The 15,101-nt window shown below is 52.8% G+C and overlaps 1 protein-coding gene and 1 pseudogene across 2 annotated transcripts in view; one reads left to right on the top strand and one right to left on the bottom strand.

The window, feature by feature from the left end:
- The window catches only part of LRRC20 (leucine rich repeat containing 20), a 64,855-nt gene extending 53,987 nt beyond the window's left edge, over positions 1-10,868 (bottom strand). For both annotated transcript variants that reach the window (XM_036829501.1, XM_036829502.1), the window contains exons 1-2: positions 10,781-10,868; positions 5,054-5,192 (exon numbers count right to left, since the gene is read on the bottom strand). In XM_036829501.1, the coding sequence (XP_036685396.1) occupies positions 5,054-5,135 (82 nt within the window). In that variant the 5' untranslated portion in view covers positions 5,136-5,192; positions 10,781-10,868. The remainder of the gene's footprint in view (positions 1-5,053; positions 5,193-10,780) is intronic.
- A 1,374-nt stretch (positions 10,869-12,242) lies between these two features.
- LOC118882801 lies at positions 12,243-13,457 on the top strand (annotated as a pseudogene).
- The last annotated feature ends 1,644 nt before the right edge of the window (positions 13,458-15,101 follow it).

Below are 15,101 nucleotides of genomic sequence, written 5' to 3'. Positions count from 1 at the left end.
ATAGTAAGCCAGTGGCTCCCAAAATTCGAGGCAGGGAAGAATCATACAGGGTCCCCATTAACATGCAGGTCACCATGCCCAACCTCTGAGATTCCACTGTGAAAGCTCTAGAGTGGGGTCCATGATCTGCATGTAAGCAGAAGCAGCCCACGGGGGCTGCCCCCTTCTCCTTACCACCTGAGGCATCTTTTTTTTTTAATATTTATTTTTATTTATTATCATTTTTATTTTTGGCTGCATTGGGTCTTCATTGCTGCACGCGGGCTTTCTCTAGTTGCGGCGAGCGGGGGCTACTCTTCGTTGCGGTGCGCGGGCTTCTCATTGCGGTGGCTTCTCTTGTTGTGGAGCACGGGCTCTAGGCACGCGGGCCCATCTGAGGCATCTTAAATGCCCAGTATGGCAGCCTGACACACAGCAGGCCCCAGATAAATGCTAGCTCCTTTCCTTCCCAGCTCACCTTGTTTTTTCCTTCTTCCCATCTTTGCTAGTGCCTCTATCTCAGCCAGCCAAGCCCTCCCTTCCCACACTCTCCCAAGCCTTTCCAAATCCTGCTCTTCTGCAGTAATGATCAGTTTTTTAAAGTCATCCCCCCAAACCTGGGAGCCTCCCCCTGGAAAGGAGAGGGTGCAGAGTAGCCTGGCCTGATGGTCCACTGGCTGGACGTGCTGCCATCTGATGCCAGGGAGGGAAGGGTGAGGTCAGAAGCCCCTCAGGGGTGCAAGGACCCAGCGAAGTCCAGGTGGGCATGAGGCCTTTAAAAAGAGGAAAAACTAACTTGGGGAGACAAGGGGGGCATAGAGAGGAGTGCCTCGTGTGTGGGGGGGGGAGTCTGAGTACAGGGCAGAGTTCCCAACTCTTTGCAAGCTCATCCGAAAAGTCTAGCAGATGATGCTGAGGAGGGGTGAGGGGCTGGAAGAAAGTGGCTTCAACTCAAACCTAGGGGCAGACCAGAGGCCAGGTGGAAAGAAGCCTACTTCTTGGGGGTCAAGAGGCCTGGAGTGAGGCAACAAGGGCTGTGAACCAAAGCTCAGGTTACAGGAAGAGCAAGCCTGGCTCTGGAGTGCACCCGTGAGCGGCCGAGGCAGCGCGAGTGATGTTTCCCAGGGTTACCTACCTGAGTAAGGTGAGAGCCTGTAATCGAGCTCTCCCCAGCCCAGCCTCTGCAGGGATCTCCCACTCTGCAGCATTGGAGCAGACGTCCCACCGGGCCTGAGCCCCCAGCCTGTGCACAGGGAGGCAAGCTGGGGAACCCAGCAGAAGGGGAGAAGCCAGGGAAGCTCATTCCACACCCAGGGGCAGGGGCTTAGAGCAGGAGCTACTCCCTTAACTCCTGTACCTCTTGTCTGCTGCTGGGAAGTGGGTTTTACTTTCACTTTCTAGAGTGGCAGGTGGTCCTTTCCCTAAAATCTATTCTTCTCTGCTTGTGAGAGTAATATGTTCATCATAGAACATTCAGAAAATGAAGAATAGTATTTTCTAACATCCATTTGTATCTTATTTCTTTCCAATTTTTATCTATGTATATACACGTTTGACATAATTGGCATCTTACTGTGTATACAGTTTGGGATCCTTGTTCTTTTCCAATTCACATTATACATGAGAATTTGCCAGTCCTCATTCAAGCACGTAATGAAATTTTACACACCATGGTTGATAGCTACGTAAATTGCATTACACAGCTGTAACAGAAGTTCTTTAAGCAATTTTCCAGTACTGGCTTTTTAGTTGCTTCAGATTGTTTGCTCTTTTACGTGAGAACCATATTGGGTTACTTCACCTATCTTTCAAGACCCACATCAATTCCCACCTCGTCCAGAAAGCCTTCCCAGACTCCTTCAACACCCAGCAATATCTCCCACCTCTGAATTACCACCACCTGTAGTCCATCTGACACGGCTCAGCACGGAGCCCGTGCGTCAGTCACTGCTGTCCCAGTGGCGGGCCAGTCTCAGGTCCAGAACTCCACTGCACATATCCCTGGGAGCCCCCCAGCACCGTGCACACAGCAGGTGCTCAATACGTGCTGACTGCTGACCCCTCAGATTGCATGAGCCTGATGAGCTCCACCTGCCAAAGGGTCAGGATTCCAGGCGCCCGAAGTGGCCTGCTCTGACATTCTGCTTCTTTGCTGGGCGCTGAAGAAGTAAAAAGGCCCCCTCTCATTCAGCCCTAAGTTTAAAGACCCAGCCACCTCCATGTGAAAGTCTCGAGCTTCAGCCAAGACCACCAAGGCTCAAGCATTTAACTCCTCTCCCAAGTTGACCGGCGATCGGCAACCATCTGCCCCCCACCCCAGAACAGAGAGGGCCCAGGCGCTGGTGCCAGCCAGTTAGGGTTCCAATCCCAGGCACTGCAGTGGCCAGGCAGGACTGCCAGAGGCCTGGCTTGAGTTTTTCAGTGGGCATGACCCGGGCAGAGAGAGAAGCTGGTTGCAGAGCACCCTACCCTAGACGCCCTGCACACTTCACTCCAGGCAGGGTGTCCACTCTGTTCACAGAAATCCCCACCTGGCCTGCGGAGGCAACTGAATTTGCAATCTCTGGTCCTCAGACATTGAAGTCGAGACTCAACACAGCCTTGCAGGCTCTCCGCCTGCCAGTGGCATCCCTCATCTCCCCCCTCCCCAGCGGCAACTCTGCAGCGGCCTCGCCCCCACTCAGGCGCAGCCCTCCCGGTGCCTGGTGCACCCGCCTCCTCACTGCTGCCTCCTGACATCCTCCCTCAAACAGCACGTCCCCCGGGAGGTCAGAATTCCACTCTCCCTGCTCTGCTGCTCCTCCACCCTGCCCCCTTCACACATCTGGATGAGAATGAGCCGCATATGTGTCCCTCTCCCATGCACCATTTTAAGGTAGGGGTAGGTTATTCACCACAGAGATCCGTCGATTTGCACTGAACTCCCCATCCCAAGGCAAGTGGGGACACCCAGCCAGGTGACTGGCTGACACCTGGAGGAGGTGCGTTTGTGGTGGGGGAGGGGAGGGACTTAGGCCCCACCTCCAGCCCTTGGAGATGCGAAAAATTAAAAATAATAGCTGCCATTTATTGAGCTACTCATGCCAAGCACCTTAAGACATTACAATTGCTCCCTTGATGAGGGAGGCACAATTACCATCCCATTTTATAGATGAAGAAATCAAGGCTCCAAGAGGTAAAGCAATCTGCTAAGGAAGCAGGCTAGTAGGTGGCAGAGTGGGGATTCAAATCCAGGCCATATCAGTGGTGGAGAGTCTTGAGCACTCGGGTAAGTGCAACCATATGAGTGACCAGCACAGGATTCCAGAATTCCTTTCCTGAGGGCCCGCAGCCCTCAGTTCACCAGCCGAAGGCTCCCCCCGGCACCACCCCCTGCCAGACTTCCCTCCAAAACAAACAGCAATCTTCAAGTCTGTTTGCTGACAGAGGAGATGCTTCTCTCACTATCGCTCAGTTCAGTAAACACCGCTACGTGCTTTACAAAGTGCCAGACACTGCTCTGGCTCTTGGCAGGTGGGGGACAAAAGACCACAGGATCCCTCCCTTCCAGGGACACTGAGTGAGTCCTACAGAGGAGGAAGGGAGCAAGGGGTGGATGGGGCAGGGCCAAGGGCTTCCTGGAAGAGGTGGTGACCAAGTGCATCTTGAAGGCTGAGTGTCCCTCCACTTTCTGGGCCACCACCCCCTGCCCCAGGACCCTCAGACACACCTGACCAATGGCTGCTCACAGAAACGCTCCACCTTTCCAGTCTCTGGACCATTACCAGGCAGTAACCTCCATGCAAATGCTCCTTCATGAAACAGACAGACAGACACAGATACACACAGGCACACACATCCCTAACCTGCCGGTGAAATTCCTCTGTGTGCCAAAGACCCAACTCAAATCCCACCCCGTCAATCATCCCCCAGGCAGGCCTGCGTTCACCTCCTCTGTGTTCCTGCAACACACCTGTGGCTCTAAGATGGCACTTACATTCCAGCGGGACACACACATACACACACACACACACACACACACGATCCCCTGCTAACTCTTGCACGTGGTGGATAGTCAAAAATATCTGCTGAATTCAATTAAATGGGATAGTTTGCTTAAGTGCTTACAGCCTTAGGGTAGCTGCATGGGCTAAAACGCGATAACCAATTCAACAATATATGACACAATTCAATTAAAACAGTGGAATGAAAAGGGGCCGCCTGACTGTGTGACCTGAAAAAAGCCCGCTCTGCCTTCGACCCTTCATTTCCTCATCTGAAATCCGAGGCTAGTCATGCCTGGTGGGTATCATCCATCACAGGGAAGTTGTGAAGATTCAATAAGGCAACACTCGGGAGGCACCTGCACAGGGCCTGGTACATGGGGCTACCCAGCAGTGCCAGCTACTGCCACCTGGTCCAAGGGCACATACACACTTGGAGTCATCGGCAGTCTGAGTGCAGGCAGACACGCTCCTGGCAGATGGAAGCCCTACTCAGTGCTTTTCAAACCTCTTTGAACTATGGCCCATAGTAAGAAATACATCTTACGCTGGGACCCCGTATACACAAACTAAACACAACTGCAATAAAAAGTCCATGGAGGGGCTTCCATGGTGGCGCAGTGGTTAAGAATCCACCTGCCAATGCAGGGGACACGGGTTCGATCCCTGGTCCGGGAAGATCCCACATGCCGTGGAGCAGCTAAGCCCGTGCGCCACAACTACTGAGCCTGCGCTCTGGAGCCTGCGCGCCACAACTACTGAGCCTGCGTGCTGCAAATACTGAAGCCCGCGCTCCTAGAGCCTGTGCTCTGCAACAAGAGAAGCCACCGCAATAAGAAGCCCGCACACCACAACGAAGAGTAGTCCCCGCTCGCCGCAACTAGAGAAAGCCTGTGCGCAGCAACGAAGACCCAATACAGCCAAAAAATATATTTAAAAAAAAACAAAAGTCCATGGAACACAGCTCCTCATGCCGAGGGGTGCATGCTGATACTGTGCCTTTCACCTTCTCTTTCTATCTCATTTCCAAACTGATTCAATAAACCACGTACAGGGTGACCTACAGCTGGAAAAGCCGTGCCCTCACTCACCCAGGGTGTCGGAGCCGCTCTCCACTGTCTCGTTGACCTTCCTCGCAACTCTGGCCACGGCCTCACCCATCTTCCTCAGCATGCAGACTCAGGTGTCCTGCTGCCAGCCACCAGGCTGGTCTGCTGCTCATAAAGGGACCTGTGCTTGGGGAAGACAAAGGGCCATGAAGTGCCTGCCCACCACCAGCCAGGGACCCACCCCTGACCCACCCTCCCCCGGGGACGCAGGGCCTGCAGGAAGCACACAGGGAGGGGCCCAGGCCACTCACCTCCTCCTGAGGGGCCCAGAGCCCAGGCCACATCCGGCTCAGCCTTCAGAGTGGCTGATCTGCCCATCAGCCCAGCCCTACCAGTTTCCTGGGAGAATTGACACCTATGACCTCGCCAGGGCTTGAACCAGTGGCCAGGCGGGTGTGAGGATTTAGGTGTGTGCTGGCCTGTGACTCACTTAACAGGCAGAGCAGTGGGGAGAAGGCGGGGTACAGCCAAGTGCAAGGAGAGACACCTGTCCCTCCATCCCACAGGCTCGGAGCCAGTCCACAGGACAACTGCTCCAGCTCCCAGTTCTCCTCAGCCACCTCTGCCAGGTTCCTCCCGCAGGCGGGAAGTGGGGACACAAAGGCAAATGAAACACAGCCCTGCCTGGTCAGAGCTCACTGTCTGGCTGGTGGGTGGTTTCTAAGAATTCCCTTTCCATGCAGCAATACGGAGGGAAAGTTACAGTTTTAGCCACAGATCTGATTGTTAGCCTGATGCTGAGTTTATTGGCGAGACCCCAAGGAAAAAGGAAGGGGGGCAGGACCACTGGGGAGAAAAGGCTTAAAGAAGGGTGAGGACACAATCAAAACGATCAGGTGTAGAAGACATAAGGGACTCGGGAAATGTCTCCAACTCCTTTTTATTAGAGAAGGAAACTGAGGCAGAGAGAGGGACTCAATGACCTGGCCAAGGTCAAAGTAAGTAAATGGCACTAACCTGGCCCAACTCTACATCCAGTGCTCACTTCTTTACAAAAGTCACCCACATCACTAGCGGCAACACCCCATGCAGATAATGAATTTGAGGCCAACATCAGTGCTCTTTCTTGCTCCTGGATCCCAATCCGAGATCCACAGACAGCTCAAGGAGCTCTAATGAACACATCTGAGGGTCAAAGGCAGAAGAATGTGAAGGGCAGAGAGAAGGGGGTGAGGGTACAAACAGATACCAAGAAAAAGTCCACATGTGCTCAACTGGACAGGAAGGCCGAGTCAAGCCCACTCAGGTGCTCAGGGAGAGTTAGTGATGAGTTCAGTATGTGCCTGCATCTTGCCAAGGAAGAAGACAGGCCTAATGCCCAACTCTGACATTTATTAGTTGAGAAGCCTTGGGAAAGATTCTGAACTACTCTGAGCCCCAGTTTCTTCATCTGAGTAGGAGATCTAGTAACACCTGCTGCAGTGGGTTCATATGAGGATTGAACAAAAAATACATACCTTTCTAGACCAGGGCTCAGGACACATAAGTTACTTAATAAATGCTAGCTGAAATGATGAAACAGTACACGTGCAGATACGATGCCAGCACTTAATCCCAGTTACATACCCATATGACTCAAACAAACAAGTCAGTGGAACTCATCTTTAAGGAATGAGTAGAACTTCCACCTCTCCACCTCCAGGAAGTCTTCCCAGATTGCCCCAGCCCTCAGTGTTCTCTCCTCCCTAAGTTTCAGTAGCACGCAATGCCTTAGCTCAAGCCACTTGGGTTATTTATGAGCTTTTAAAAATATACATACTTATCCCCCGCAGCTGGCCTGCAGACAGCTTAAGGCAGGGAGCAGATATATACTATGCTTTCCCCCTGCACTTCATACCACATACTGAAACAGATGTTCAGTTAGTTTCCCCCAATGGTGATGATGATCAACAGCCATCATTTGGGTTTCAAATCTAAATACAAGTCAACTGACTCTTACAACAAAGATACCATCTAAATGAGAAGGGTCATAAGTCCTAACAATGCCAGGTGGATAACTTGCAGAAGGTGGTCCAGGGTAGAACAGCAGGGAATAGTGAGGACTATGGAAAACTGGACCCAACACCTTCATCATGCTACCTTTAAGACCAACCCCCTAAGCCTGAGTCACAGCAATGTTGCTGGAATCTTGGTGACTCAGTCTAATGCCTTTATGAATGAGAACACTGAGGACCCAAGAAGGGAAGTAAATCAGCCAAACAGAAACGAAAAACCTAGGTCTCCTAACTCCCAGCCCATGATTCTTCCTACATACCATGCTCCCTCCTTCTCCTATCTCCAGTGTTCATCATCAGTAACCACAAACATGTATTGAGCATCTACTAGGAACAGGGCATAAGAATGAAGAGGGAGGAAGGAAATATAGGAAATAGCTCTGATTTATGAGCTTCTGATGAGGAAGACCTTTCTAAGGAACATCACTGAGGCAATCCTGGCCTCACAACAGAGAGGAAAGGGAAGGTAAATCTCCAAGCTACCCAGGGTCTGTGCTAACCCTGGTGAGATTGCATCGGCTACTTTCAATCAGGCACTATGCCTGCAATTCTACTAGCTGCCACCAGGTGGGAGCAGTGGTGCCTTAAGCTAAAGAGCCCATTGAAGAAAACTAGTCAAATTAAAAACCTTACCCCTGGTGGTAAGCTCAGACACCCTATAGTGTGGGTCAGAGATTGGACATTGAAGCAGGAACAGCCTGTAAAGTCTAGGTGTCAGAGTAAGTCACTAGGAGGACAGGCCCCTTACAGGCCCCAGAGGATGCTCTGGATACAGCATAGATGTGCCCTAGGCCCCCAAGGGGTTCCGGCTACCTAAAATCACCAACCCCACTAACTGGCTAGGAAACCACTCTCCCTTCACCTAAAACTACCTATTCCCCAAGGAAGAATTTCTTATAAATTCCAGCTGACAGTCCCTCTCCCAGGTCAGGTGACCAAGGCCTGTCACTTTTTGGCATAGGCAGGGCTGAAATGGGAGGGTGGCAGGGCCATATGTGGTATAAGGCCCAAGATGGGGTAGGAGGGCCCCAGAACTGAGGGGAGAACAAACTTGAGATGACGAGAGTCTGGAGTGGGTCCCCAAAAGAGGTCCTACAAGGTTGTCCAACTTTGCTGACTGCTCCTTCCAGCCCCAACCCAACACTGGACCTCTCTGACCAAAAAGTAGCAAGAATTTATTGAGCATGTAACAGGAGCCCTCAGAGACAGGGGGCGGGGGGGAAATAAGGCAAGCTGCTCTTCCTTTCTTTGGTTTTAAACTGTTTTTAAGAAAAATAGAGAATTGTCTGAGTCACATATGAGTGATGGAGAGAACTATGGACCCACTCCTCACTGAGTGAGAAGCCTCCTAGGCAGGGCCACCCTAGGACATGAGGGGCCCCTATCTATGCAAATAATTTGAGTCAACCAAAATCAGCATGTCAGCACCATTCTGGCTGCCCAGTCTCATGCACTTCCATGAAAGAAAGACCTTGCCGGCCAGTGGGAGCAATCAGCACGCAAGGCAGCCCTCCTGGAACCAGACCACAACCACAGGGCCCCAAGACAACCCAACCCTACAGGCAGGCTCCTTGAGGCATCTGGTCAACCCCACAGGCAGGGGTAGTAGTAGCAGAAAATCAGAGAGTGTCCTAAAGGGGGGGAAACAGGAACCACCAGCCCATATGGGTCTGTTCTGGGTTTGGGGTCCCAGTCATGAGAGGTCAGCCTTAGAAAACTGCTCCAAAGTGCTCCAAATCCTGGAGACCCTTCAACACAGTGTCCAAACTCATACTCACACTGCTGCTGTCTCAGCAATACATCCCTCTCCACATCCCTCCCCAACTCCTCTTTCTTCAGTGTGCATCATAGTCCTAGGAAATGTTTAAATCCAACAAACATGTCCTGGGCCCTTCTATAAGGCCCTCACTGGAAGAGTTAAGGTACAGAGACAGGGCTTGGGCCAGAATAAGCTTCCCATCAGGTAAGAGAGACTCAGTGACAAAAGGCAGAATGAGCCAGATGCTGGAGGCCACAACGCCAGGCCCAAGGACCATGTGTGCCTTCTGCCATGAAGGCACATGGCATGGCTGGGAAGAGGGAACAGAGGCAGGGGCTGAGCAGAAGTACCCAAATGATGAGAGAAAGAGGGAGACAGGAAGCCAGTCTGTCCCCAGATTACTGGGGGAGGGGCTGGAGGCCACCCTGTAAGTCTGTCTTCTGTTTCTCTTCAGGGAACTATGAAAGGTTTTTTGAGGAGAGCAGCCTAATCCAACCAGAGTTTTGGAAAATTATCACTGTTGTGAGCAGTCCCATTGTCAGCTGGAAATACCACCCTCCTCACTGGGTTGTTTTGAGAAGTAAATGACATATAACTTTTGAGAAATCTTTGCAAACTGTTAAGCATTTCCCACACCAACGCATTACTGATATGTGATTAAACCGCTACAGATGGTAAGTTAGGATATAATAAATGGAATGTCAGAAAAGAAGTTGTCCTGCTTTGTGAGAGCTGGCAATAGAGTCCTCCTGTATCTATAACCTGGTTTCACCTGGACACAGGTTTGGGGGGGATGATTTTTGCTTAAACACTGACCCTAACCCTCTGCCAGGGCTCCAGCCCTCATCAGTGAGAACTCTACCTTATCTGAAGCCCCGAGATCTGTGCAAAGGAGCTGCTGTGACACCCCGTCCGCACCAGCTGCTCCTATATTTAGTTACTGGTGTGGGCACTTGGGAACTTTAGAGCCTGGCAGCCACTCTGAAGGGCAACTCGAGCCTCTTGCTCCATGTGTGCGAGCTCCCCCCACTCCCACCCCCACTGGCTGCAGCGGGTCCTCTGGACCGCGCAAGCTAAGGAGCCACTGGGGAAGTGCGAAGCAGTCGGCTGGATCGGACCCAAGTAGCCCCGAAGGCCCACTCGAGCCCAGACAGAGTTGACCCACTTTTCCACCCAAGGGAAATAAGCCCGGGGGCGAGAGCGGCACGGACTGGCCCCCTGTTTTTCAGCCATGAGGTTCCCAGAGTCTCGTGCGTGCTTCTGTATGGGCATCTAAGCATCCTCGGGCTGCGCCTCCCAGGACTGAGCGCGGTGGCCAGGCCAGGGTCCCCACGCCTCGCGCTAGGGGACCGCCTCACCGTCTTCCCCACCCCCCGGCGCCCGCAGCCAATGGCTCCTCGTCGCCGGCCCTCCGCTCGCCAGGCAGGCGGAGACTGGGGAGAATAAAGCAGGCAGAGAGGAGAACGCTGGTTATCGCTGAGGGCCGGGGACTCCCGCGCTACCCGGAGGACGAGAGGAACGCTCTGGGACAGGCGTCTGCAGCTCCCCGGAGGGGAAGCAAACCCCGAAAAGTGTGGCTTCAGGCACGAAATTTACAACAGCCTCTCCCAGCAGGGGCGCCTCCCGCGGGGAACGGAGGGCCCCTCGGGACGGCTTCCCCAGGCTCCCTATTCCCTGGTACCTCGGCGCCCGCTCCCCCGAGCCAGCCAGGGTCCAGCCGCAGTCTGCAAGCCAGAGCCGGCGCGGCGCCGGGCCCCTTGGCACTGCAGAAGCCGCAGCTGGTGCACCGCTGCTCCTTCCGCGGGGTGACTTGGGGGAGGGGAGGGTACACTACGGAAACGGGGACATTTCTCTCCCTCTCTCCCCCAGCCCCTCCAGCGCTTAGCCTCAGACTACGTTTACTCTGCGGGGCACGAAGGTGGGGCCCCGTTCCGGGCCGCTCTCTGCTCCACTTACGGCGACAATGCCTCCTAGCGCCCTGCGCAGCGCAGTCACGCTCCCTCGGCCGCCGGCGGCGCCCCATGCAGCAGCGGCGAGCTGGAACTGGCCGGGAGGGGGCAGAGGAGCTGCGGTCTCTGAGCGCACGGTCGCCCGGCCAATCGCCGCGCCAGGAGCCGCCCCGGGGCGGGAGTAGGCAGCCGCGCGCAACCAATTAGTGCGCGGGTCCTCACGCGGCGCCCCCGGAAAAGCGGCCTGTGCGCTCTCGTCCGCAGGGTGGATCCGCTTTGTGTTCGGCTTCTGGAGGAAAAACGCTTTGGACGGCGGGAGTGTAGACCGGAACGTGCAACAGATCCCAGGATTAATAGAACTGAGTCTCCAGATTTGTTTTTCTCGAGGGAGCAGAGTTGAATTAGCCAGATCAGGGGTACTTTGAGAAAGGTGAAGATGGGGACTAGGAAGCTTTTCCCGTGGTGCCTTCAAGGCGCCCATTCAGGTTTTTAGAGGCAATAATTCTGGGTACGCTAAGTTACTTAACCTCTCTAAATCCCAGTGTTTTTCTCTATCAAATAAGAATTAAAATGTATAAATACCTACTTCACAGGGTCATTGTGAGGATTAATACCTGAAAAGTTTAGTGCAGTGCCCGGCATGATGGTTCAGGGAAGGGTAGCTGCTTCGCAGGCCTACGTTTACAGAGGATTCCCCATAGACTCTTTACTAGGCACTGTGGGGAGGACCAAAGAGATGAGGCCCCTAACTCAACCAGCGATGGTGGTCAATGAGTCAAATGCTCTAATAAACAGAAGCATGTGTTAAATATGTGGGAGTCCTGAAGAAAGAACATTTAATTCTGCCCCTGGGGATTGGGGTAGTTAGATAAGGAACACACATTCACTTGGGTCTTGATGGATATTATGAGTTAAATTGTGTCTCCCCCCAAAAAAAAGATATGTTGAAGTCTTAACCCCCAGTACCTCAGAATGTGGCCTTATTTGGAAATATGGTCATTGCAGGTATAATTAGTTAAGATGAGGTCATACTGGCATAGGCTGTGACTGGTGTTCTTATAAGAAGAGAAGAGACACATCGACACAAAGGGAGAAGGCCATGTGAAGATGGAGGCGGAGTAGAGTGACGTGTCCACAAGCCAAGGAATCCCAAGGATTGTGGGCAAGGATCAGAAATTAAGAAGAGGCAAGGAACGGATTCTCCCTCAGAGCCTCCGAAAAGGAACCAGTTCCGCTGACACCTTGATTTCAGACTTCTAGCCTCCAGAACTGTGAGAATAAGTTTCTCTTGTTTTCAGCTACCTAGTTTGTGGCAATTTGTTACAACAGCCCTGGGAAACTGCTACAGTAGGTGAGTCGGAATAAAGGGAAGGGGATGAGAAACACCTCCAAGAAAGTCTTTCAAAACTGAATGCCTGGGCTGCGCTGGCCTGGCCTGGCCTGGCTGAGGGGAGGTGGCGGGAGGGCGCTATGGCGGAGGCCGGGCCACAGGTGCCGCCGCCCCCGGGCACCCCAAGCCGGCACGAGAAGAGTTTGGAACTTCTCACTACCAAGTTCGTGTCGCTTCTGCAGGAGGCAAAGGACGGCGTGCTTGACCTCAAGCTGGCAGCTGACACCCTAGCTGTTTGCCGGAAGTGGCGGATTTATGACATTACTAATGTGCTGGAAGGTATCGGGCTGATGGAGAAAAAATCCAAGAATAGCATCCAGTAGAAGGACGTGGGGCCTGGCTGCAATACCCGGGAGATTGCGGACAAGTTGACTGAGCTCAAGGCAGAGATCGAGGAGCTGCAGCAGCGAGAGCAAGAACTAGACCAGCACAAGGTGTGGGTGCAGCAGACCATCCGGAACATCACAGAGGACGTGCAGAACAGCTGCTTGGCCTACGTGACTCATGAGGACATCTGCAGATGCTTTGCTGGAGATGCCATCCAGGCCCCGTCGGGCACCAGCCTGGAGGTGCCCATCCCAGAGGGCCTCAATGGGCAGAAGAAGTACCAGATTCACCTGAAGAGTGTAAGTGGCCCCATCGAGGTGCTGCTGGTGAACAGGAGGCATGGAGCTCACCACCTGTGGCGGTGCCTATGCCGCCACCCGAAGATCTGCTCCAGAGCCCGTCTGCTGTCTCTCCCCCTCCGCCTCTGCCCAAGCCTGCGCTGGCCCAGCCGCAGAATGCCTCACGCCCAAGCAGTCCCCAGGTGACCATCCCCAACCCTGTTCCCGGCAGCACCGAAGCCCAGGGGGTGGCCGGTCCAGCAGCTGAGATCACAGTGAGTGGTGGCCCTGGAACCGATAGCAAGGACAGTGGTGAGCTCAGCTCCCTCCCACTGGGCCTGACAGCACTGGACACCCGACCGCTGCAGTCCTCTGCCCTGTTGGACAGCAGCAGCAGCAATAGCAGTTCATCCGGACCCAACCCTTCTACCTCCTTTGAACCCATCAAGGCAGACCCCACAGGTGTTCTGGAGCTCCCCAAAGAGCTGTCAGAAATCTGATCCCACTCGAGAGTGCATGAGCTCAGAGCTCTTGGAGGAGCTGATGTCCTCAGAAGTGTTTGCACCCCTCCTCCGCCTTTCTCCATCCCCTGGAGACCACGATTACATCTCCATCCTGGATGAGAGTGAAGGTGTCTGTGACCTCTTTGAAGTGCCTGTTCCCAACCTCTGACTGACAGGGGTATGCCCTTTGTGGCTGGGACACAGACTGTCTAACCTGGGGGCCGCCTGGGGACCTCCCCCCACCCCACCCCTACACAGCTTGAGAGCCGCAGACTCCTGGCTTCCCCAGCCTTCCCTCACTGCGCAGTTCTGGCCACAAGTCCCACTCCTGCACCAACACCTGTTTTCTGTGCTGGGAGAGCAGGGGAAAGGGGCTTAGCCCGCTCCACTGTGGAGCCAAAGTGTTTGCCGCTCCTTTTTTGGGGACTTCCCCTATCTGGTAGCCTCCCCCCGCCCTCCCAGAGTTCAGTTTCAGCTGCCACCCAGTGGCACAGATCCAAGGACCCTCCATCACCCTCCTAGGGCAGCTCGTCCAGCCCCACCGCCCTGTATCTGCCAGCCCCTCCCCCTCCAGGAGGAAGCATGGGGTGGAGCTGGGCACTTGCCAGCACCTAGCCTAGCCTCCTTCACTTCTCCCCACGGGGACCACACAGCTCCTCTGTACCGCTCATGTGCCCCCGTTCTGCTGGACCCTTGGCCCTGAGAACCAGCTGGGGGCGGGGGAAGGAGCAGGTTGCTAACAGGAGGAATGGAGATCTCTAGCTAGGAATCTGGGTGGGAGAGTCCCTGAGGATTGGCCCAGCCTCCGTCTGACCCACAGCTCCCGTCTTGTTTTCTGAGGGGTTTTTTTGAATTTTTGAATTTTATTTTTATTTATTTTTTTATACAGCAGGTTCTTATTAGTTATCCATTTTAGACATATTAGTGTATATATATCAATCCCAATCTCCCAATTCATCACACCACCACCATCCCCCTCCGCCGCTTTCCCTGCTTGGTGTCCATACGTTTGTTTTCTACATCTGTGTCTCAGTTTCTGCCCTGCAAACTGGTTCATCTGTACCATTTTTCTAGGTTCCACATGTATGCATTAATAGACGATATTTGTTTTTCTCTTTCTGACTTACTTCACTCTGTATGACAGTCTCTAGATTCATCTACATCACTACAAATGACCCAATTTCGTTCCTTTTTATAGCTGAGTAATATTCCATTGTATATATGTACCACATCTTCTTTATCCATTCGTCTGTCGATGGGCATTTAGGTTGCTTCCATGACCTGGCTATTGTAAATAGTGGTGCAATGAACATTGGGGTGCATGTGTCTTTGTGAATTATGGTTTTCTCCGGGTATATGCCCAGTAGTGGGATTGCTGGGTCATATGGTAATTCTATTCTTAGTTTTTTAAGGAACCTCCACACTGTTCTCCATAGTGGCTATATCAATTTACATTCCCACCAACAGTGCAAGAGGGTTCCCTTCTCTCCACACCCTCTCCAGCATTTGTTGTTTGTAGATTTTCTGATGATGCCCACTGTAACTCGTGTGAGGTGATACCTCATAATTTTGATTTGTATTTCTCTAATAATTAGTGATGTTGAGCAGCTTTTTGTGTGCTTCTTGGCCATCTGTATGTCTTCTTTGGAGAAATGTCTATTTGGGTCTTCTGCCCATTTTTAGATTGGGTTGTTTGTTTTTTTAATATTGAGCTGCATGAGCTGTTTATATATTTTGGAGATTAATCCTTTGTCCGTTGATTCATTTACAAATATTTTCTCCCATTCTGAGGGTTATCTTTTCATCTTGTATGTAGTTTCCTTTGCTTGC

The sequence above is a fragment of the Balaenoptera musculus genome, chromosome 16 (assembly GCF_009873245.2).
Source record: "Balaenoptera musculus isolate JJ_BM4_2016_0621 chromosome 16, mBalMus1.pri.v3, whole genome shotgun sequence".
In the NCBI taxonomy this organism is placed as follows: domain Eukaryota; kingdom Metazoa; phylum Chordata; class Mammalia; order Artiodactyla; family Balaenopteridae; genus Balaenoptera; species Balaenoptera musculus.
Note: the sequence above shows the minus strand (reverse complement) of the source record. Positions and strands in the feature narration are given on the sequence as shown.